General features: G+C 31.4%; 1 protein-coding gene across 1 annotated transcript; it reads right to left on the bottom strand.

Annotated features, from left to right (window-relative positions):
• Positions 1-296: 296 nt before the first annotated feature.
• On the bottom strand, positions 297-20,776 carry LOC115878282. Its single transcript, XM_030894736.1, has 5 exons — positions 20,467-20,776; positions 15,800-15,943; positions 5,435-5,777; positions 5,280-5,357; positions 297-541 (listed from the first exon to the last, which is right to left on the bottom strand). Exons 1-5 carry the CDS (start codon positions 20,668-20,670, stop codon positions 366-368), a joined length of 945 nt encoding a protein of 314 aa, XP_030750596.1. The 5' UTR covers positions 20,671-20,776; the 3' UTR covers positions 297-365.
• Between the last annotated feature and the right edge of the window lie 5,210 nt (positions 20,777-25,986).

Here is a 25,986-nt window from a genome sequence, read left to right as displayed (position 1 = left end):
GCTATGGAGACATGTTCGATTTATATTCAATACTAGAATTTATAGGACTAAATTAATAAAAAATATAGAATCTTCTTCCGATGCGCAGTAGTGAACGCAACGGGTATCGGCAGCCAGACGGGCCGCATGCTGTTCCAGAGAGCATAGTAAAAGATATATCAAAGAGGGAGACGTCTTAAAATACTTTCTCGAAAACGTTGCTAGCTCTTAGACTATAAAGAGTTAAGGTTTTAGAAAATAAAAACTAAACATCTTTTAATAAGAAATTATTATTGATAACAAATTTTAAACTCCTCGTAAACTGAATGAATTATTAACTTAATAACAATAAAGTACAAGAACAGGATTAACAAACGAAGCAAACCTTAGAAGGGTAATCTTGTAACAATATCGCAATATCTATTAATGGCGTTTGATAAATTATTCAGTGCATTATCGAGTTTTGCAATGTTCAGCAAGTTCCTTTCATTGAAATTGCCAGAACTAGTTTCGGTTGCTTGAATTCCCACCTCTCTCCTGGATGGAATTGGACTTGCATAGCCTGAAAAGGAATCTTCAATATAGAACATAATTCTATATGTAGCGTTTTGCCTTTTTGTCTTTCTTCAATATTGTCTTAAGTTAATATTTCAAATTTATTAAAACTAAAAAGCGAAATAATTTGGTTACAAATTGCCTAAAAATCATCAAAATTCCCCCACTAGAACAAAATATAACTTTATTTTTATATAACTTTTAAGTAGACTCGGAAGCAAAAAAAAACACAACGAAGAAATTTTTGGTCAAATTTAAAAAAAAAGGTTGTTTTTTTACCTTAATTTTAAAACACCCTGTGCAATAATTTCGAGTGTAAATTTTCCTAAAATATAATTTTACAATAAGAACCATGTTTCCTGAGCATTTTGGTTTTTGGGTCATGTCAATACATGCCTTGGTTAATTTTTAAGAGCGAAATGAGCTTGCCACCAACAATTTGCAACTTTTCAATTATCATTTCTTTTTGGAGTTATTTTCTAATGTGATAAGGCGGCTTTGGTGATTATTGTGAACTATATACTACTATGAACTACCCACCATGTTCGAAGTTTGGAAAATGCTTGGTAGGAGGATTAGAGGTCGCGAAGCGGTACCAGCTTCATTAAACGAACTTCGCTTGGTTCTTAAAGAAGAATGGGAAAGCATAACGCAATATGATATATGCAGCCTCAATGACAGTATGAACGGACGTATAGAGGCACTATACAGCAGTCAAGGGAGGCAATTCAAAGTATTAGGGTATTTTATACATTTTTTTGTTCTGTTTGTATACTTGAGTATTGTATTTTTTTTAATATCGTTAGTTCTATTATCGTTATTACATTACCATACAACTAAAGTTAAAAGAGAACTCAAGGTCCTGAAGGAAGCCTGCGCTGCAGACTCCAAATATTCGATATTAAAATTGGCGAAATCACAACGGCTCTAAAAGAAATTAAATTAGGAAAAGATTTGATGGCATCCACCCAGAGTTCCTCAAACACTGTGGACCCTATACGAAGCAATGGCTGACAAAATTTTTCACGAACATCTTTCGCACAGGACATGTTCCTCACTCACTTAAGCGTACAAAAATCATTGCAAAACTAAAACCAGGGAAAACAACTGATAGGCCAGAGAACTACCGTCCCATCATCGCCCTGCTAAGTATGGTTTATAAACTGCTCGAGAGAGTGCTACTCAACGGAATCAGTCAAATAATTTTAGACAGCATTGAACAGATTGAACAAGCAGATTGAACAGCAGATAGATTGAATAAGCAGGCTTTCGCCCGCATCGTAGCTGTACAGATCGAGTCTTATCACTGACAACATTTATAGAGGCGGATTTCAAAAGAAACATGTAGTCGCTGCCGCATTTATAGACCTGACAGCAGCATATGACACCGTCTGGAGACAGGGCCTAATATATAAACTGACTCGCGTCATTCCTTGTGTAAGAATATCCAACTTCATTGACAATATGCTGTCAAATAGAACATTCTAGGTTATAATGGGGAATAACAGGAGCAAAACTATGAAATTGAATGACGGTCTTCCTCAGGGGTCGGTTCTTGCCCCCATACTCTTCAGTCTATACATCGCGGACATGCCTGCAACTGAATCACGAAAATTTGGTTATGCAGACGACTGGACATTGGCAACGGCGCACAGGAGGGTGGAGGATGCTGAAGTTGTACTTACCAGAAACATAGCAACCATTAGCGAGTATTTTAAAAAATGGAGACTCCAACCAAGTATCGTAAAAACTGAAATATCTGCCTTTCATCTTAATAATAAGATGGCAAAGTGAGAATTGCGAGTGTACATGGACAACAAACTACTCACTCACAATAAACATCCAAAATATCTCGGAGTTACTCTGGACAGGACGCTTACATTTAAAGAACACTTGACAAGAGTGACGGCAAAGTTGAGAACACGTAACAATATACTTCAAAAATTATGTGGCACAACTTGGGGCTCATCAGCATCCACTCTGAAATCCTCTGCGTTCGGTTTGGTGTATCCTGTAGCAAAATACTGTGCTCCAGTGTGGCTCAATAGCAAACACACCCGTATGGTCGATACTCAATTAAACCAAACTAGGCGCACTATATCAGGGACAATTCGACCAACACCTACAATATGGCTGCCCACTCTTAGCAACATAGCTCCTCCCAATTTGCGCCGAGAACATGCCTTGGTCAGAGAGTTTAATAATAATGAATAACCCTCAGCTGCAGGTCCACGATGACGTACCATACATCCAGGGAAATCGACTACAATCAAGACACCCTCCATTGAAGACTGCACATGAGCTGCACCAAAATAATTTTGATATAAATGAGCGATGGAGAGAGAAATGGGAAAATGAGGCAGCTCCAATGTACCATGGTCTACCGTACGTTATTCATGAAACTGCAGGATTCAACCTTCCCCGTCGAACATGGACAACTCTTAACCGCATCAGAACTAACTGCGTAAGATGTGCCGACTCTCTAAATAGGTGAGGAAAAGTCCCTTCAGCCGCATGCGACTGTGGAGCTGACAGGCAGACTGTCAAACATATACTGCAGGACTGCCTAATAAGAGCATATATGGGCAACTCAGAGGATTTCCTTATGGCTACTCAGGAGGCAATTGATTATATACAACGACTGGATATCTATTTATGAGACGAATTAGCCTATTTTTTTTGTTGTGTATGTTTTTTTTTCTTTGTTTATACATTTTTTTTTTGTTGTTTATACCATTCTGTGTCCTATAACTTTAAATACTGTGATGTAAGCCATAGGCTAAATAAAAAAATAAATATTATCGTTCTTAATGTTTATTAAAACCATGACTGTATCGTTAGTCTTTAATGTTTTTTTTTTAATTTAATACAAAATATCCAAAGCAGCGTAATATGACGTTACGATAATACTCACCAAAACTATTTCGTCATATTAAATAATTACATCAAAAAGTAATGATAATTGAAAAAATTGCAAATTGATCGTGATCAGTTCGTTTCGCTCTTAAAAATCAACCAAAGCATGTACTGACATGAATCAAAAAATAAAATACTCAGGAGCCATGATTCTGACCGTGAAATTATATTTTAGGACAATTTCCATACGAAATTATTGCACAGGGTGTTTTAAAGTTTGGGTAAAAAAAAACCTTCGATTAACCCTGTATAATAAACTAAATATTAAAGTTTATAAAAAACTTAGTTTACGAATTAAACGAATAACTTTGAATTTGACAGTTCCCGCGGGCTTTTCTAGTGTTAATTTTATTAGGTTAGCAACTTGCGGCCATGCTGACGCAATGCCGTCTCTAATAGAACAGCCTCGGAGCGAGATTTATGACGTCACGCTAGTTAGATATTACGGATTAATAAATATATTGAAAAAAATAGTGTCGAATAAAATCCAAAAAATTACATATAAAATATTCACAACCTAACCTAACACCACATAATGTTTACTGCAATTAATAAACTAATATAAACTTGTCAAAAGATGACCACATATTTTTTAAAATTATTATTCTTAACACTAAAACTATCTACATTGACTATGGCTGAAATCGTACTCCATAGTCAATGTAGATAGTTTTAGTGTTAAGAATAATAATTTAAAAAAATATGTGGTCATCTTTTGACAAGTTTATATTAGTTTATTAATTGCAGTAAACATTATGTGGTGTGTGGTGTGAATATTTTATATGTAATTTTTTACATATAATACTATTTTTTTCATATGACACAACACTGATGAAGGCTATAATGTTAGCCGAAACGTTTTTTTTTAAACCAAATAAAAATAATGAAAAACCAGTTGAAAACTTAATCAGCGTTTTTTCCGAACCTAAATCCCAAGAAAATAAAAAATTTTAGAATAATTTTACATATAAAATGACAGCAATCTTTATTTCATAGCCATCGCTGACGCCTTTTTTTCTATGATATTGTATTATCTGCAAATATAATTTTTCGAACATTGATACTTGCAAAATATACATACAAATTTTGTGAATGCAAATAATAATACATCACTATTAGTAGATATTGAATGTTTTTTGTTAAATTAGATCGATTTTCAAACCCCAAAATTTAAAATATATTTTACATTTTACCCATTATCTTATGTACCTATTCATTATTTGTATATTGCAAAACATTTGCTGCATTTGTATGATTCATAGTTTATTTGCCAAAGTATGTATATTATGTGTATTTCATGTAAACTATATCATTTTTAAAATGCAAACCAAACATACGAGGAATAATTATGTTTTCCATGTATTCTACAACATATTTATTAATCCGTAGTATCTAACTAGCGTGACGTCATAAATCTCGCTCCGAGGCTGTTCTATTAGAGACTGCATTGGTCTGATATTTAAAAATGTCAAAAGCTGATGACATTTTACTTTTGACAATTATAACATTTCGTGTTGATTTTTGCAAAAAGAGGAAGAACTGTCACTTGTTTTATTATTTTCCTTTTCTATTTCACGAAAGTAAAAAGAGTTACCTATCTGATTCGTTCAGGCACTCAATTTAAAGAATATCAGTAAATTTTTTGACAGAGGGATTTTATATTTGCCATGTTGGTAAAAAATAACGGTCAAAATTCAAAGTTATTCATTTTATAGACTATATATACAATTTACTAAAAAAATCATGAAAATAGGGCTAAAAAAGCATCTGAGTGTATAATTTTCTGTGAAAACTAATCACAATCTATTTATAAAAAAATGCTGTTTTACCATGCGGTGAATTCATCGCCGTCGTAATAACAACTCTCTGCTGATCGAACTCCCTCGGAGACATCGGCACCGTCTGATCTGGAAAGAAGAAAGAGACGTTAGGCAACTTTTAAACAAAAACAAAGCCGACAGGCGCCTTCACGATCCCTTATTACTTTTTTCCGATTGCTGCTGGTGCGGTCGCTCCACAATAACAACTTTCCGGATTCTCCCCCTCTGGCACTTTTCGGTGGTGGTGGCAACGGCGACGTGATTCTGATTCTCTCTTTTGGCAATTTGCTTTTTATTTACGTCGCGCTTTTCCTCGCTAACGATTTTTTGCTCCGTCTTCAGATCAACCTTGTCGCTACCACTGTCAATTACTTCGCCTTCTATTACGCTCGTGCCTGTTGTATCGCTCCACCCATCGGGAGTCTCTTGCTTTATGGTTATGTTGGTGTTTGAAACGTTTCTATCGTTCTCTCTATCTGCCGACTTCTGGTTTTCCTGGACAGAGTTCTAGACAAAAGAAAAATAAATCATAAACTAATAACAAAACTAATTTTTTTAAAAGAAATGTTGACTCCCAAAATGGAATCAGTACTGTAAAAGTAAACCTGAAGTATGTTCTAGGATGTATTTCAGGAAAATAATTTAACTTCTGTAGTGTGGCTCAAAGAAGTGTGAGAGGATCTGGATAATTTATTTTTTAATGGAACACCCAACCCAACAATCGGTATATTATAGCATTTTTGGCTTCCTTACAGATCACTTTATATAATCATAAGATGTGAATAAATATATTTCGATAGTTTCAGAGATATTAGGTAATAAATAAAAAAATATATATTATATATTTTTCACCCTTTCTTTAAAAAATTATTAAAAATACAAGAACTCTCCTGAAATCAAAACTATATAGGGTTTTTAAGAAAGGTAAGTAAGGACTTTAGATAGTCTTTACTTACTTTGCTATAAATATGATAAAACATAAATCATACAGGATGTTCCAAATTCTTTCTAAATATAAAATAATTTTTGTTCGTTTTTTTTAATGGAACACAATATAAGAAATGAACATTTTTTTTTATATTTAGAGTATTTCAAAAATTTTAACGGTTTCGCAGATATTCGGGGTTTTATATTTCATATGGCGTTTTCCACAGTAAATTTATTTTTATCAAAGCCATCCAGTTATTTTTCTCACGTATTTTACCGTTGAAAGAGTCATATGAAAAAATACTGCGTGTATCTGGGAAACCATTAAAAATCTTGAAATACTTTAACTACAGAAATGTTAATTTTTTAATTCTCCATCTAACAGAATAATATACAGTGTGTTCCATTAAAAAAACAAAGAAAAAATATTTTATATTTTAGTGAATTAGTAGAATTTTGAACACCTTGTATGATTTAAGATTACGATATTTATAGCAAAGTTAAGTATAGATCATCTAAAGTAAAGACCTAATATAGTTTTGATTTCAGAACAGTTCTTGTATTTGTAATAATTTTTTTAAAGAAAGTTGAAAAAGACATATTATATTTATTTATTTATCTTATTAAAAGGTATCGAAATATAATTACTTATATTTTAGGATTATGTAAAGTGATATGAAAGGAAGCCAAAAATGCAATAATATACAGGGCGTTCCATTTAAAGAAAATCATCCCGATGCACTCACACTTTTTTAAGCCATCATATAAAAGTTAAAATATTTTCCTGAACACACTCGTACATACTTAAGGTTTACACCTGAACAAAATTCCCAAGTTTTTTTTATTTTATGATCTTTCTTTTATTTTATGATATTTGATGATGGGCATCTATAGCCCGACGCACTATTGCCGGACCATGTATAGAAGCAGTATTAAAAAAGCAACTGGAATACTAAATGGCTTACCTACTCACTATGAATACTGTTTTCTAATATTGAAGCTAAAATTCACCCTTTCTGAATTGAATGATGAATAAAATAATTTAAAAAGAATAATAATAAAAAATAAACCAATTTTTTCGTGTCCTTTATATGATGATAGGTGAACAATTCTTATTCTTCTTCTTAGGTAGCCATCTCTCCAACACAACCCAACCCTTCGAAGGTTGGTGATCCAACTGACTATGATAGTGCGTGAAACTGCACCTCTGTAAATTTCAATAGATGTTCTTCCGAACCAACGACACAGATGCTTAAACCAGGAGTTTTGCCTTCTTCCCACTGTTCTCCTGCCTTCAATTTCACCTTCAATGATCAGTCTGAGTACCTCGTATCATTTACCCCTCATGGTGTGACCGACGTACTGTAGCTTCTTTTCCTTAACTGTTGATAGGAGCTCTTTATCTTTGCCCGTCCGCCTGAGCACCTCCTCACGCAAAATAGGACGATAGATACAAGTAGTTTTCCAATGTCTGATTGAGTGTCCAACTCTCAAAGTGGTAAAGAAATACTGGAAAAATGCAGTACAACGCAGCATGCATATGCGCAGTTCGAGGCTTAGATCTCGGCTGGAGAAGACAGTTTTATATAGAAGCAAACGTACGTCTAGCCTGTTCGATCTTCGCCAAAATCTCAGTCTTGGGGGGTCGCAAGCATCTTTAACGAGGGCTCCTAGATATTTTATGCACAATACTTGTTCTACCACCGTGTTTAGTCCCTTAGTTTTAGTCCCGCTGCGCTGTTTTGGAAAATACATCTTGTTTAGTTTTGTTGTTGACATTGATGTACAGTACGTCTGCTAGATCTGTGTCTATGAGAGGAATGCGGACAAAAAATATTTAAATAAACAGCAATATATTTTATACGTCGACTTGACAAGTACGTCACCGCAAATCGCTCCGCCCACTCATTTTATTGGCTACTTGCAAATTTGTCGAATTTTTATTGATGGGACGCGTCGTCTAATTTTTTACGAAAAACATCGAGAGAATATCGTTTCCCCTCTCACGGATACCCCGTAGCTACAGAACGGACAGACGTACTGTACAATCCGTACTGCATGCTATGTTCAACGCTGTAGTCAATCATGTTCTGAAAGTGTAGAATGTTGTCAGCTAATACGTACCATTCAACTCTTGGAATTGGAATTCATATTATTTTATAATTTAATATACACTATGTCCCCGCATTATCTTTACAAGAGGAAAAACTGTTTTATAATTGACATTTTCAGAAAAAGACATACTTCATAAAAAGTTTTGCTCATTGCATTTATACTTTTCCAAATTTCCATACCGTTTTTAGAGAAAATTAAAAAAACTATTGTATTATTGATTTGTCAGTCTTTACGGAGCTTATTTTATGTTATTTATTATTTATTCTACTACTGATAGTTGTATAAAGGTAGTAAATCTAGATGGAAATTGTGGCAGAACTTAAATTAACAGTGACACTATCACGATTTATCGAAAAAGACTCTAAAATAGTTGGTTGTGTAGCGTGAGGTAGACATCGGCAAAAATTGAGTGAAATAATGGAACAACTTTTCGCTAGTAAGTGACTATATAATATACATACGTGTAGTAAACCGATCATTTATGAAATTCACTTAAATTAACTAAATTATATATTTTTCTTGCATTTTAGTTTTTATTTATTACTTGTCAAAGATTAGATGTCAAAGAATTTAGATACGTTAATTTGACTTACCTGCTTCAGTAGCGTATCGGATGTTTGTGTTAATAAATACTTATTATAACTTATCTATTTTTATTAGAATTATATATTTTTATAACAATTTTAATAACTACCAACATTTATTCACAACGTAAAATAAAACAACAAATTATTGAGTCTACCCCACGTCTACCCTACATCATAGTTTTACATTTTTTAAATAAAATTAGAAGGACACTGATAAACCGGAATTTAAGTCGGCCATATTTGAGGCCCATCGCGGTGTACCTAAGATATTTGATATGCTCCTTCCTTAGTCTTCTTATTCAAAGATTATTACCCTTTCCGTAGTACTGCATCTATATAATTTTTGTGCTTCTGTCACATTTTATACCGTCAAAGAATTGACGTTAACTAAAATTCTATCAATAAAAAATTATCAAATAATAAAAACGGAATTATATTACTACAGAAACTCGTTTTGATTTTTAGGACTTCAACCATAGTATAGAAAAATTCAACCATATTTTTACGTTTTTTTAATTTTCTCGAAAACGGTCTGGAAATTTGGAAAAGTATAAACGTGATTAACCATTTTAGAATAACCAAGCATTTTTGTCAAAATGTCAGTAATAAAAAAATCCTCTTGTAAAGACAATCCAGGGAGATACTGTATTATAATTTAAAAAGCCGACTGTATGTTACCAAATAAATAATTTTTAAATGATATGCACCGGAAAACGACACGAAAGCAACTAGCAAACGATGACACGAAACTCACAAAGTATATCAAAATGTAATGCACTGTTTTTTACAAGAAGCATATATTCTATTGTAGCTAGCACATATTTCCATATACATTTCTATTATATATGATCCGGAGTATTTTACGTTAAAGTGCACTCTGCAGACATCCCGTAAATCTTAACAAGCACAGCAAAAATGGCACATATGTAAACTTATACGTGTCGTTATTGAAATTTAAAGCTGCGCAGTGTGTGTAAGGCAATGTGTATAGGACTGATACTGAAAAACAATAGCCATATATTATAATATGTTATCAAATTTATTCACAATGCTGTTTAAAAAAAACTTAAATCTTTACCATAATTTTATAAGTTACTATAGTCTATAAAATGAATAACTTTGAATTTTGACCGTTATTTTTTAGCAACATGGCAAATATAAAATCCCTCTGTCAAAAAAGTTACTGATATTCTTTAAATTGAGTGCCTGAACGTGAAATAGAAAAGGAAAATAATAAAACAAGTGACAGTTCTTCCTCTTCTTGCAAAAATCAACACGAAATGTCATAATTGACAAAAGTAAAATGTTATCAGCTTTTGACATTTCTAAATATTAGACCAATGCCGTCTCTAATACAACAGCCACGGAGCGAGATTTATGACGTCACGCTAGTTAGATACTACGGATTAATAAATATGTTGTAGAATACATGGAAAACATAATTATTCCTCGTATTTTTGGTTTGTATTTTAAAAATGATATAGTTTACATGAAATATACGTTATATACAGTTAATAAATACAATATAATATATACCTATTTATAGTAATAAATACTTTGGTAAATAAACTATGAACCATACAAATGCAGCAAATATTTTACAATATACAAATAATGAATAGGTGGTACATAAGATAATGGGTAAAATGTAAAATATATTTTAAATTTTGGGGTTTGAAAATCGATCTAATTTAACAAGAAACATTCAATATCTACTAATAGTGATGTGTAATATGATGGTAGACTTTGATGGTATTATTATTTGCATTCACAAAATTTATTTATATATTATAATGTTTACTGCAACTAATAAACTAATATAAACTTGTCAAAAGATGACCACATATTTTTTTAAATTATTATTCTTAACACAAAAACTATCCACATTGACTATGGAGTACTATTTCAGCCATATTGTAAAACATTTGCTGCATTAGTATGGTTCATAGTTTATCTGTCAAAGTATTTATTACTATAAATAGGTATATATATATTATATTTATTAACTGTATATTATGTATATTTCATGTAAACTATATCATTTTTAAAATACAAACCAAAAATACGAGGAATAATTATGTTTTCTATGTATTCTACAACATATTTATTAATCCGTAGTATCTAACTAGCGTGACGTCATAAATCTCGCTCCCAGGCTGTTCTATTAGAGACGGCATTGCGTCAGCATGGTCGCAAGTTGCTAACCTAATAAAATTAACACTAGAAAAGCCCGCGGAACTGTCAAATTCAAAGTTATTCGTTTTACAGACTATATCTACTAATTCGCTACAGACGCTACAGCTATTTTTGGTAAGGAATAAGATTTGTTACTGTTTTTATTAAATGCCATAAAATCTTATTTTTGATTATAAAAACTAAGAATTCCGGATTATTAGTGGCTTCTAATTTTATTAAAAACGTATTAAAATATAAATTATGATAAACTCATTTTTTTTTGCTGGTTTTGATTTACATAAAGTCAGTAAATGTTATTAGTTATTAAAGTTAATATACACAACCAAACTTATGTGGAATCTAATTTAACAAGAAACATTCAATATCTACTAATAGTGATGTGTAATATGATGGTAGACTTTGATGGTATTATTATTTGCATTCACAAAATTTATTTATATATTATAATGTTTACTGCAATTAATAAACTAATATAAACTTGTCAAAAGATGACCACATATTTTTTTAAATTATTATTCTTAACACAAAAACTATCCACATTGACTATGGAGTACTATTTCAGCCATATTGTAAAACATTTGCTGCATTAGTATGGTTCATAGTTTATCTGTCAAAGTATTTATTACTATAAATAGGTATATATATTATATTTATTAACTGTATATTATGTATATTTCATGTAAACTATATAATTTTTAAAATACAAACCAAAAATACGAGGAATAATTATGTTTTCTATGTATTCTACAACATATTTATTAATCCGTAGTATCTAACTAGCGTGACGTCATAAATCTCGCTCCCAGGCTGTTCTATTAGAGACGGCATTGCGTCAGCATGGTCGCAAGTTGCTAACCTAATAAAATTAACACTAGAAAAGCCCGCGGGAACTGTCAAATTCAAAGTTATTCGTTTTACAGACTATATCTACTAATTCGCTACAGACGCTACAGCTATTTTTGGTAAGGAATAAGATTTGTTACTGTTTTTATTAAATGCCATAAAATCTTACTTTTGATTATAAAAACTAAGAATTCCGGATTATTAGTGGCTTCTAATTTTATTAAAAACGTATTAAAATATAAATTATGATACACTCAATTTTTTTTGCTGGTTTTGATTTACATAAAGTCAGTAAATGTTATTAGTTATTAAAGTTAATATACACAACCAAACTTATGTGGAATCATCTATTATTTTTCATAATTTTTGAAACGTATGGTATTTTGTGTTTATGAGTAAAACTCAGTCCTTACCAAAGACTTTTAAAGAAAAATAATCCATATATCAATAAACAAAACTACTTAGTTCCCAAAATAAACACAATGGTTTTTTTGGATTCTGAAACGAAATGAGATTTAAATTTTTAATGATTAAAAAGCAAAATTGATAATTTTAACAATCTGTGTTGCCACCTCTAGCCCTTATGCAAGCTTCTATCCGCGCTAGCATGGTTCTTATTAAATGATCAACGTTGTCCTGGGGCATGATTTCCAATTCTGCTAATGTTGTATCAATAAGAGATTTCCTGGGTTATTTCGATGAGCTTTAAGCCTTCTTCCCACAAGTGCTCGATAGGGTTTAAATCTGGTGAACATGCAGGCCAGTCCAAAACTATGACACCTTCGGTTTCAAGACGTTCTCTAGTCACTGGACCGGTATGGGGAGGTGCACTATCGTGCATGAAGTTGAATGTATCCCCAATTGCAGCTCTCCAAAGCCTAATTATTGGTTCTAGCACTAAATCAACATGGACCCGACCCGTTAAAGCTTGTTGAAGTGGTAACAATAGAGTTTTTGCTCCCAGCATAAAACCTCTCCAGAACATTACAGTTCCTCCTTTATGTCTTGGTACAGATTTGGCAACCTGGAATCTCGCTCGTCTTCCTGGAGCTCTGAGAACCCGAATTCGATGGGAATCTGATCTTAGTCTTAACATTTTGTCAATTCTCAATTGTGTAGTTTTGATGTTGAAGGCACCAATTTAGCCGGTCAATTTTATTTTGTCAAGATAAATGTGGGACCCGTAACTCTCTCCTACTGTACAACCCTCGAGTACAAATCCTTTTTCTTATGGTTTCAACTAAAACGTTCACACCTGTAGTTGCCCTTAGTTGTCTTTGTAGCTCTGGTTGAGAAACATTGGGATTTCTTCTAGCAATTTGGCACACAAAGCGGTCTTGTTGTTCAGTTGTGACTCTTTGACGACTTTATCTAGGCCTCTTCTTGAGAGTTCCTAGTTCCAAGTACCTTGCATATGTTTCGATGAAACACTCTGGGTAACTCTATCTCTGCTACGTCAGAGGCTCAGATGGGCACGAAAACTGTAGCTGTTAAAACAACGCAAGGAACTCCACAAGGTGGAGTAACCTCACCTTTGCTGTAGAGCTTGGTGGTGGATGAACTACTAGACGAATTAACTCTAGCGGGAATACACTGCATTGGGTATGCAGATGACATAGTTATGATCGCTCGGGGGAAACATGAAGGCACCTTGTGTGATATTATCCAAAGAGGACTCCGTATCACTGAGAGATGGTGTAGAACTGTCGGGCTCAGTATCAACTCAGTCAAAACCGCGATAGTGCCATTCACCAGAAAGCGAAGTCTGAAAAACTTGAAAAGAATCCAACTAGATGGAAAGGAAATACTGCCAACACAGGAAGTTAAATACCTGGGAATAACCCTGGACAGTAAACTCCTGTGGAACAGGCATATTAAGAACACTACCAGCAAAGCCATAAAGGCTCTCATGATATGCAGAAAACTGGCCGGAAATAGATGGGGCTGCTCCCCTAACATTTTGCGCTGGATGTATACCATGATAGTAAGACCCATGATTACTTATGGAGCAGTTGCCTGGTACACAAAACTAGAGCAACGGACGGCAAGGCTAAACATATGCAAAGTCCAGAGACTAGCATGCGTTTGCATCACAGGAGCCATGAGAACCTGTCCAACAGCAGCAATGGAGGTCATTCTAGATCTAACACCACTGCACATTGTCATTGCATATATGCCAATGCGACAATGATTAGAATGGTCACTAACGGAATTAGTACTGGGAGAATTGTCAGATCAGGGGCTTGGAACACCCTCATAAAGGAAATACCACTCCTGCAACTCCCAGTGGACGATATGCCAAGAACCTACAACTTTGAGAAACATCTCAATGTAGTATTGGGCAATAAAAAGGATTGGAAGAGCAAAACGCTTGCCAGCAGTTAAAAGACCATACCATAACTTGGTATACTGATGCTTCCAAAACCAATACGGGAACAGGGATCGGAGTGTTTGGACCGAGAGCTAAATACTCCGAACCAATGGGCACTTACCCTAGTATCCTACAGGCAGAAATCTACGCTATCGAAAGATGCGTACAACTTATCTTAGATAGCAACTATCGGAAACAAGAAACAGCCATCTTGTCTGATAGTCAAGCAGCGTTAAAAGCGATCAACTCAGTATCGATCAATTCGAAATTGGTCAAAGAATGCATAGAGAAGCTGAATAAATTAGGCAAAGAAAACAAAGTCCTCCTACTCTGGGTGCCTGCTCACCAAGGGATAGAAGGCAATGAAAAAGCAAATAATCTAGCTAGGAAAGGAGCTAACACTCCACTAACTGGACCAGAACCGTTCTGCTTTCCAAGTGGTAACCAACTCAAGGCGGAACTCAAGAACTTGGAAGATTCCATCCGCAACCTGGAATGGAAATCTTGCAATGGTCTAAGACACTCGAAGAAGTTTCTGAGGGCTTATGATCAAGAAAAATTACAGATCTTCCTGGGTCTGAGTAAGAACAATCTTCGGATTGTCACGGGGTTTTTAACAGGACACTGTCTCCTCAATGAACACCTCAGTAGATTGAAACTAAGAAGAAACGGCGAATGCAGATTCTGTGGGGAAGATGGGGAAACACCAGTACACCTCATCACTGAGTGCGCCGAGACGACAACCATTCGTGCCATGAATTTTGGTACGACTGATATTGGAGATGGAGAACTACCCTCTATAAAACCGTCCCAGATACTGGCTTTTGTCAAAGCCCTGGGACTGTATGATGAGTTATGACTCAAGAAAGGGGGACACAATGGATCTGTAAGGTCGCAGTGATTAACCCCCCTCCCACTCATTCTAAATTCTAAAAAAAAAATCTATGCTACGTCTCTTTGGGGCATTCCTTATTCAATGAGAGCAATAATTCTTCCTCTCTATACATCTGTTCATCCAACATGGACATTTTTTATATTTTTTTGGATCGATTGAAAATTACCGGGCAATCGTGATTCAGCAGTCGTTTGTTCTTTATTATCATGTTTTATTACAACAAAAGGCCTTATGTTAAAGCTGTATAGTAATGTTTTTCCTTGGAAAAAATTTAGACAGAAATAAAGAGTGATTCCATATAAGTTTGGTTATGTGTAATTGTTTAATAGCACAAATACAGATGGCTACTAAAACAACTAAGTCAAACTGACGTATTTTTTGACGTATATTATTTTTCATATTTCTTTTTATCTGGAAACTATCGCACTCTGCAAAGTAAACCAAACCAAACCAATAAGCAAGAACTAAATTGAAATAAGCTGAAAAGCGCTATATAAAACCCAAAAAAAATCAAATCAGTTTCAAATGTGTCAATTAAAAAGACTGTCAAAAAAAACAGAACTATCAAAAGGTTCATTTATTCAATAAATCTTACCCTTTTGGATCTATCTAATTTCGATCTTCTCTTATCTGGAATCCCTGTTAAACCAGTAATATCAATCAATTCTTTCTCAATATCATTTAAAGTTCTATTATATTTCAACTTCCTTCTAGTGTGAGATTTCCATTCGGTAAACACCTAAAAACCAATAAATTTGATCATTAATTGCATAAAGTGCTATTGGTTATTGTCTAACTAACTTATAAAAATAATAAAAAAAAAATCTAGAAATTTAAAATTACGGGCTGGATGATGACACAATTATTGTGGTAAATTGATTAAAATATTGGTAACAAGAAAAAAATATTTATTTAAAATTGCACTAATTATATAGATTATATATTTATTTGTATTTCGATATATTAGGTTTATTAATTAGTATACTAATTACTGTTAAATAATTTTATGCGTAAATAATCAAATATAATAACCAATAGAAATATTTGCTAAAATCTACGATTGATAATTTAAAAGCCGATTATAAATAAAATTATATAGTGATAAAATGGTTTAATTTAATTAAGTTATTTTGCATTTAGAGTTATTTACAGGGTGGATCGAACAGTATATCGGAAACTTCGGCAGCATATTCTGCACATAAAAATAAGTAAAAAAGTTTGTATATCCTAAAATGGCTTCCTTTCGGAGATACAGGGTGTAGAAGTTTCATTTTTATTTCGATTTTTTCCCAATAACTTCTGAACTAAATTCGGTATTTGGATCAAAAATTTTATTTTGATGTCAATATTACTCCTACGCGCCAAATACATCTTTTCTAACTGTTTTGAAGAGTAATAACTTTTCGTCCGTCCCTGTATTACACTACCGAGTGAAAAAATATACATTTTCGTAATTTTTACGTAAAAAATATCTCTTGGTAAATAAAAAATAAAAAAAACGGGTTTTGTTAAATCTTTGGCACACAAACATTTCAAATTGCAGTATTCACTATTTCGATTCCAAATATCTTGAAAACCATTAATCGCGATTTTTACCAAGAGACCTTCTTAATGTAGTAAATTACGAAAATGTAGATTTTTTACTCGGCACTGTAATATAGGTACGGATGAAAAGTTATTACTCTTCAAAACAGCTTAATAATGATGTGATCAATATGTAGGTGGCGCCCCCAACAAGTAAGAGTGATACTGACACCAAAATCGAATTTTTCATGTCAAAAAATACCCAGACACTAATTTTCATCCAAATATCGGCATTAGCTCAGAAATTATTTGGATAAAATCAAAATAAAAATGAAATTTCTACACCCTGTATCTCCGAAACGAAGCATTTTTGGACATAAGTTTATGCGAACTTTTTTTACTTGTTTTTATGTGTCGAAGTTTCCAGAATATAGTTCGGACCACCCGGTATATTAAAAAAGTATGTAAAATTACACATTCTGTCATATGAACTATAAATCATCATGTTTTCAGTCATGTTTTAATTTAATTAAAAATTTAATCCAAAAAAATGTGCTAATCTAATTTACTAAAACTATAACTGTGCCCTAAATAATTAAAATAAACAAAGAACTTGACTAAAAACGTTATGATTTATATTTTCTGTTGAATGAATGTTTCTACTTCAAAAAAGTAAAAAAAAAACGTTTAAAAGGGGAACAAGATACCACACTGTTTACCCAAATAATTATATATTTGATAACATTGCAACACAGAAAACTTGGATTTATAAAAATTATGTTGTTCTCAAAATTTAGACCAAATAATTTTTTTTACTTCAATTTTTTTTCAAAGTAAAATAATTCGGACATTTTACACTTGACTTATTTGAAAAACGGTAAAGAAAAAATATTTATGTTTTTTTTTCTCTACATCTATAGTCTGTCCAACGAGAAGGTCCTTGACAGTGATAGATGTGTCTGTCATTTTAATTCAAAGTAGTTTATTTTATTTTACAAAGAAATAAGTTGGTACAACTGGAACGCATAGCAGGATATATTTAAAATTTGATTGACAAGATGACAAGTGATTACTTCAAAATATTGTGAAAAAAACTGTATAAAACTGAAAAAATGTAATCGAGTTATTTTATTTAATAAAAACGGTATGTGTTAATACAAAACAAACAAGAACAAGGCACTACATACCAAAAAAATATAAAAAATAACTATTATTTACTTTCAAGCTTTATGAAACTACCCGCATTTATGATTATATTTATCAATATAACTTATGTACAAATACAAATTTGTAATATTCCACAGGTATAAATAAAACAACATAGGTAAATACAACAACTATTTTATTAATAATAACACCTACCAAATTTTATACCTTAAAGGTGGATTAATTACCTTTAATCTTAATTTTTTTAAACCAGTACCTTTTGACATTATTTTTCTGCACCAGTACTAAAATCCATTATTTACCTATCGTGTGATGTCGATATTTTACAGCTACTCCAGTTTTTAGTATGTGTTTAGTTTGATCCTTATATACGAAATGCACTTATCTACGACGAAATGGTATACAAACTTTATCGATGGCAACTTCATTGGTGTATAAGACTTTCTGCCTGGGCAGCGTGTATTAACCATAAACTGTGCTCTGGGCCTACAGTTAATTTTCACTCGATTTTTCCTCCACTTGACTTCAAAAGACACAAAACACACGTAATAATACGAATCAAAATGCATCATCTTTCAAAATGCAGGGTATTTAACAAAAGTTGACACAAAATTATAACCAATAATTTGGCAAGACTTTGACAAGCGTCAAAAATGACAAAAATCTAAAGGCGAGTTCATACGCATCGGCGTCCGTTTGTCGTTCATCGTTCCGTCAAACCAATAAAATTGAAAACGATCTGTCATTTTTAAATAAACCAATAAAACTGGTTAAAAACAACAAGACACGACGCATGACGGATTTATATTTAAACCCATCCATAGATAACTTAAAAATTATTAGAAACTTTTTTTAGTAAAATAAATAGATTGGTATGGGACGTCATCTGCTTTTCTTCTGTCATCGTCTGTCGAAATCTTACCTGAGAAAAAAAAACAAAGTATACCAGCCCTGAAAATATCCAGTATATGTAAAAAATGTATTTTTGTTTTACAAAACATTATTGCATTAAAAATGTTGTAAATTTTTACTATTAAAGAAATAGCCAATATACAGGGTGTCTCAAAAAACATGTGCTATCTCTCGTGGGGAGATTCCTCACGTAAAAATAAAATTTATTTTTCATATCAACATAGGTCCGATTCTGCTTTGTTTCGTAGCTACAGGGTGTTAAATCCTTAATAATCTTTCGATTTATTATAATTTTCTTCCAAGTACTTTTAGTGATTCGAATGAAATTTTGAGGGTAAAATTTACTATAAGTGTTAATGCTGAAAAAGTGTCGATAAATTTATCAGGGACGTGCATATGGGTTATCACTAGATTATTTTTCAAAAAAAAAAACATGTGCGCCAATTGTGTAATACCAACTAAAAAATATTCTCCTGATATTTTGTCGAATTCGGCCTCCTTGATGATATATACGCAATTTTATTAATCACAATAAAAATAAAAATATAATTAATAAATTATATATTTTACCTAATTTGTTATTAAATATTATTATTATTAATTATTATTACTATTAGTCCAACCTCAAATAAAAAATAAATAATTAATGGTATTTAAGATAATTACAAAAACCTAATTTTAAAATTTTTTAACATCCTGTAACTATAAAACTATGCCTTTCCATACCCATATTTATAAGAACTTTTTTTTCATATTTTTTGATGAGGAATCAGTGAGTACTTATTTAAAGCTTTCGCAAGTTAATGATATTAACATTTTTTAAAGGTTGCTATTAGACTTGAATCCAGGTAAATTAATAAAATTGCGTTTATCTCATCAAGGAGGACGAAATCGACAAAATATCAAGAGACAACTTTTAATCGGTTTTAAACTGTTTACACTATTTCGCGAAAAAAGAGAAAAGAAAGTCAGTGGCGTACATGCTTCTTTTAGAAAAATATTCCAATAATAACCCATATGCACATCCCTGGTGAATATGTCGACACTTTTTTAGCTTTAAAATATGTCGCATTTATATAGTAACTTTTACCCTCAAAATTTCATTGGAATCGCTAAAAGCATTTGGAAGAAAATTAGAATAAATCGAAAAAATATTAAGAATTTAACACCCTATAGCTACGATACAAAGCAGAATCGGTCCTATATTGATATGAAAAATAAATCTTATTTTTGCATGAGGAATCTCCCCACGAGAGATAGGACATGTTTTTTGAAACACCCTGTATGCTTATTTAATACTAAAAAAACATATTTTTCATTCAATCATTTCATAATTGAAATAATAAAATGTTTCTCCAAAAAAAAATCTAGTATTTAATTTTCAATCGTAAAATAAATAAAAAAAAATTTAAAAAAATCATAAATAAATAAAATACCTTGAAGTTTTTCTAATAAAAATCGACTTATTTTTTTCCAATGTGAAGTATTCCTAGAATGTCCTTCTAATATTTAATTTTCAATAGCAAAATGAATGATATGTCAAGTGGAACAACGTTAATAAATCATCAAAACTTCATTAATCAAAAACTAATTTGTTCGACAACAATTATACGTAAATTAGAGAGTACCTTAAAGTTTTTCTAATAAAAATCGACTTACTTTTTTCCAGTGTGAAGTATCCCTAATCGGCCCTTCGCAGTCGTTAAGTTTCATTGTCATATCGTGCCAAATGTTGCTCAGCTCGCTCGTGTACTCCCTTTGAACGGCCCAGCCCATTTTCAGAATGGCGTACCTTCGGATATACTGCAGATAGATTTCGAATTGTTTCCTCGCAGTTTTCTTGTGCTTGTCCAACATCTCCATCGGTATTTCCCGTTTTTCGCGGCGAATTGTTTCAGTGAACGTAAAGACGTGAGTGACTACTTTCAGTCAGTTTCGCGATTTAATAGTTATCGTCTTGGAAACGCAATTGTTTAGATTTTTGCCAATATTGGCATAGCTTGTTTTGTCAAGCTATGCTAGATTGCACAAAATATTTTTTAATAAGCAGTCAAGTTATAATAATTACTCAATCCATTATGTCATGTGTCAAATAAAAGAATTTATCAATTTTGATTTTCATATTTATGATTCTCATTCCTAAATTCTAGAATGTAGAGGTTCAATAAGAAGGGATTTTTCGAAATTCCAGTTCCAAGCGAGTGAAACCACCCGGTTAAAAAACGGTCAAGTTTCCGAAAAAACGCTTAAACACGTATATTTTATTTTGTTTTTTTACATATTTTAAGATTTTTTAAAAATGCATACAGGGTGTTTCGAAAAAGCTGGTCATTGATTAATCACGATCCTGCTTAAAGCGCTTGACGTAAAAAGCTGATTTTTGGAAAACAGATTGACTTTAGGGTGTAGAGGTTCGATAAGAAGGGATTTTTCAAAACTCGAATTCTAAGGGGGTGAAACTATCCCTCAAATATTAAAATATTTTTTTTATTTAAAAACCGGTAAGTTTTTCGGAAAAAATCTTAAACGAGTATATTTTATTTTGTTGTTTTACATATTTTAAGATTTTTTATAAATTTATACAGGGTGTTTCATAAAATATGACCATTCAGTAATCACGAATCTGCTTAAACTGCTTGACGTTTAAAGCTGATTTTTGGCAAACGGATTGACTGTGGGGTGTAGAGGTTCGATAAGGAGGGGTTTCTCGAATCTCAAATTCCAAGAGGGTGAAAACGCCACTCAAATATTACAATATTTGTTATTTAAAAAACGGTTAGTCTTTCGGGAAAACGCTTAGACAAGCATAATTTATTTGGCTTTTTTACATATTTTGAAATTTTTTAAAAAATCATACAGGGAATTCCAAAAAGTTTGGTAATTTCTTAACCACGATTCTGCTTAAACTGCTTGACGTAAAAAGCTTATTTTTGGCAAACGGATTTTTCGAAAGTCAAATTTCAACGAGATGAAACTACCCCTCAAATATTACTTAGTTATACAGGGTTGTTCACCACATACGACACGGAGTATTGTAGCTAAACGATGAGATTTTTACAAATTGTAAGTTTGGGGTTCGTTGAAGGACTATTAGAGCTACAATTTAAAAATATTTTTACAGGATACAGAGTGTCCCAAATAAGTAAAAAATATCAAAGTTGTATTTTTTTAAATGGAACACCCTGTATATTATTACATTTTTAGTTTCTACGATTAAAATAAAAGTAAATTTGATTAAGATTTATTATACTTAAACCTTACCGTTTTTGAAATATTTTCAATTTTGTGAAATTGCAGTAAAAATTTTAAGGCTTCATTTCTTCAAAGGTATCAAAGTTTTTAATGCTAAATAATTACTGAAGTTTATTTATTGATCAGTTATTGTGTTGCAATAATAAAAATAATACTACCTTATACAGAGTGTCTAAAAATTTATTTTAAATAATTATTAGCTTCAAATGGCAATAACTTGTTTAATTTAAATGGAACGCCCTGTATATTTTACGAGAATCAGATGCACAATTTAATTGTCTATCAAATAATATTATACCATTTTTTACCTATCTCTTTAAGTTTCCGTAGAAAATGCATTTTCTTGTAATTTAGAACTTATTTATCAATATACCCATGGACTATTGACATTTTAGATTATTTTTAAAGATGTACCAAATTTTTAAAGAGTACAGATACTAATATTGTCGATATAATTCGTTTATTTCTTTAAAAAATAAAAAAACTGTTTAAATATTTGTTAAAGAGGACCAATTAATATGATTCCAGTATTCAAACTACATTAACTGACTGTTTGCGTTGATTAATAATAATTGCTCCAAATACTAAAAAACTGAATTTTGTATGGGCATTAGACAGTGTGATAAAAAGTAACACCTTAAAAATAATATTTCATTTTTTAATAAATGCTTATTTATAACAACAAAGACTTTAATTTGATAACTTATTATTATATTGATTTCTGACTCAAAAATCCACATTTATTTATAATAATTTATTAACGAACACAATTAAGTATGTCATTAATTAGTATATGGGCGGAAATAATGGTGTTTATTTAATTAATGGTATACTCTTTTATAAAGATTTAAATAGTTTTCTTTTTGCATACAAATGGGCTAGTAATATTATCGTTTTGCTAAAAACGATAATATTACTAGTCTGTACATTTTGTACATTTGTTGCTTTAAAAACAATCTAAAATGTCAATATTCCATAGATATATTGATAAATGAGGTCTAAATTATAAAAAAATGCATTTTCAACGAAAACTTGAAGGGATAGGTAAAAAATGGTATAATACAATTTGATAGACAATTTAATTGTGCATCTGATTCTCCTAAAATATACAGGGCATTCCATTTAAATTATAGAAGTTATTGCCGTTTGAAGGTAATAATTATTTAATTATTTAAAATAAATTTTTAGACACTCTGTATAAGGTAGTATTATTTTTATTATTGCAACACAATAACTGATCAATAAATAAACTTCATTAAATATTTAGTATTAAAAACATTGATACCCTTGGAGAAATGAAGCTTTAAAAATTTTACTGCAATTTCACAAAATTGAAAATATTTCAAAAACGGTAAGGTTTAAGTATAATAAACCTTAATCAAATTTACCTTTATTTTAATCGTAGAAACTAAAAATGTAATAATATACAGGGTGTTCCATTTAAAAAAATACAACTTTGATATTTTTTATTTATTTGGGACACTCTATCTTGTAAAAATATTTTTAAATTGTAGCTCTAGAGGGACACTCTATATCTTGTAAAAATATTTTTAAATTGTAGCTCTAATAGTCCTTCAACGAACCCCAAACTTACAATTTGTAAAAATCTCATCGTTTAGCTACAATACTCCGTGTCGTATGTGGTGAACAACCCTGTATAATTTATATAGTTTTGTAACAAATTGCTCGCTATTTTATCGCAAATGCTGAAGCTCTGCAAACCTTAATCAAGCCTTAATCAAAGCACGAGATTTTGGAATTTCGGACGTGGCTTAACACGACAAGATCGGCAGCCTTAAGCCTTAGGCAGATTTCTGAAATATAATATAAATTTCCTTCGGCCACACACCCGACCCCTGAGAGCGACCCGAACAGTACAGCGTAATAGACTCTTAAAGAAAGAATTTAATGAGCAGGTAAATAAATATTTTTTTAAATCAAGAAAACAAAATCTCAGGTTTCTCTAAAAAAATGGTCATTAAAGGCTCTCGGCACGTAATTGTATTTTAATTTTATACTGATTTATCTGACGCGGGAAGATTAAAAGAAAATATCGAGCAAACAAGATTTTCTAATTTAAAAACAGCGTAAAAACGGGGCATTTTTTTTGAATTTATATTGCCGGAAAATGTTCTTCTGTCTCTTAAATAATTTACGTAGACCTAAACCCAATTAAGATGAACATAAAAAACACAAGAAAAATAAAATATATAGTCCAAAAAATATTTTAATCAACATTTATTTTACAAAAAGTTACAGACAATACAGTTTACCTCTTAATTAAAGTACAGTAACAAATACAGTTGTCACTGTCATGGTCCCTTTTTGGACAGACTATACCTAATATACAGGGTGAGTCAACGATAGAGTAAAGTCCATTATCTCATTTGTTTCAAGGTTTACAAAAAAATGTTTAATATAAAAGTTATAGGGATGGTAAAGATACATATTTTAAAATTATTACAGAGTATACAAGGTGCTTCAAAAAAGTGTGGCGGCTATAACATATGTTTTTTTAAATGCAACACCCTATTCTTTATTTTATTTTTAGATTCTGCGTAAAATTCCATAACTTTTTTATATATAATGGTATATACCTAAAATTAATAGTTTTTGTAATATTTCAATTTATTTAAACAAATGTTAAATTGCGGTGTGGTAAAAAATTGTCAGTGGTTGCCGTAGGAGGGTTTTATAGAGATGAAAAATAATATATATGTAAAGAAATTTTAGTTAAATGATACAGGGTGTTCAAAATATATTTATGAATTTCAACTACTTAAAATTAAAAAATCTCAATTTTTTTAAATGGGACACTCGATATATTATCATTTTTTCTGATAGATTTTACAAAACTCTTCAACTTTTATTAAGTATCTCAAACACCTGTTTTTAATAGTTTGCGATTTATTCCCATTTTTTCTATTCTTACCCATATTTTTAAGACAATTACCCTATAAAATCATAGTTGCCATGACAAAACAAAACTATTTATTACTTACCTTTAACAAATAGCTTTATAATTAGTTACAATTGCTGGTATTAGTTGAAATTAATTAACTTTACTCAAATAAACTAAATCGCAGTAGTGAATTTCTTGGTGTATTTCTATATTATGAAAGATGACACTTGGGATTTTTCGTCAGGGCGAATAGCCACAGATTAGAGTAATACTAGATTACCTAATTGCTGAAGACTGCTGATATAGAAATTTTCTTCGACATACAGTAAAGTTTTTTCTCGTAGTAATTCTGGTTTATAACTCATTTGGTAAGCCAATATTGCTACTGCCGCGAAACCGTCCCATTACACACTGAAGATGTTTTCTAGATAATATATATCTATTCTTATAGTAGTTAGCAAAATACTATATAATATATAGTACTGAACCAAAAAATGTGGTTTTCTAGGCTTGTCCGTGTATATCAGTCACATTGACCAATTCATTTTAAGAAAATCTGTAAGTATTATCTCTACCATTTATACTTATTACAACAAATTAAACTAAAATTCGAATTTTGTTCTTAACTTGCTTAACAGACATGAAATTGTAATAATTATTACTTTTTATCATGGTGACTATGATGTTATAGCGCAATTGTATTAAAAATATGGGTAAAAATAGAAAAAATTGGAATAATTCGCAAAGTAATAAAAATAGGTATATGACATACTTAATAAAAGTTGAAGAGTTTTGTAAAATCTACCAGAAAAAATGATAATATATAGGTTGTACCATTTAAAAAAATTGAAATTTCTTGATTTTAAGTAGCTGAAATTCATAAATATATTTTGAACACCCTGTAACATCTAACTAAAATATCTTTACATAGGTCTTTTTCTATATCTATATAAAATTCTCCTACCAAATTTTAGTTGTCCAACTTCAGAATCAATGCCATTAATGACAATTTTTCATCACACTGC

This window comes from Sitophilus oryzae, unplaced genomic scaffold, assembly GCF_002938485.1.
Source record: "Sitophilus oryzae breed Bouriz unplaced genomic scaffold, Soryzae_2.0 scaffold_1507_pilon_pilon, whole genome shotgun sequence".
Classification (NCBI taxonomy): Eukaryota; Metazoa; Arthropoda; class Insecta; order Coleoptera; family Curculionidae; genus Sitophilus; species Sitophilus oryzae.
Note: the sequence above shows the minus strand (reverse complement) of the source record. Positions and strands in the feature narration are given on the sequence as shown.

Bases quoted from the DNA above. Each gene is read 5' to 3' on its own strand.
- LOC115878282 (XM_030894736.1), bottom strand. From the start codon at position 20,670: ATGGAGATGTTGGACAAGCACAAGAAAACTGCGAGGAAACAATTCGAA. The intron at 5,778-15,799 runs GTAAGATTTATT...TCTTTTGTCTAG, and splicing joins AATTAGATAGATCCAAAAGG to AACTCTGTCCAGGAAAACCA. The intron at 542-5,279 runs GTAAAACAGCAT...ATTCCTTTTCAG, and splicing joins GGCGATGAATTCACCGCATG to GCTATGCAAGTCCAATTCCA.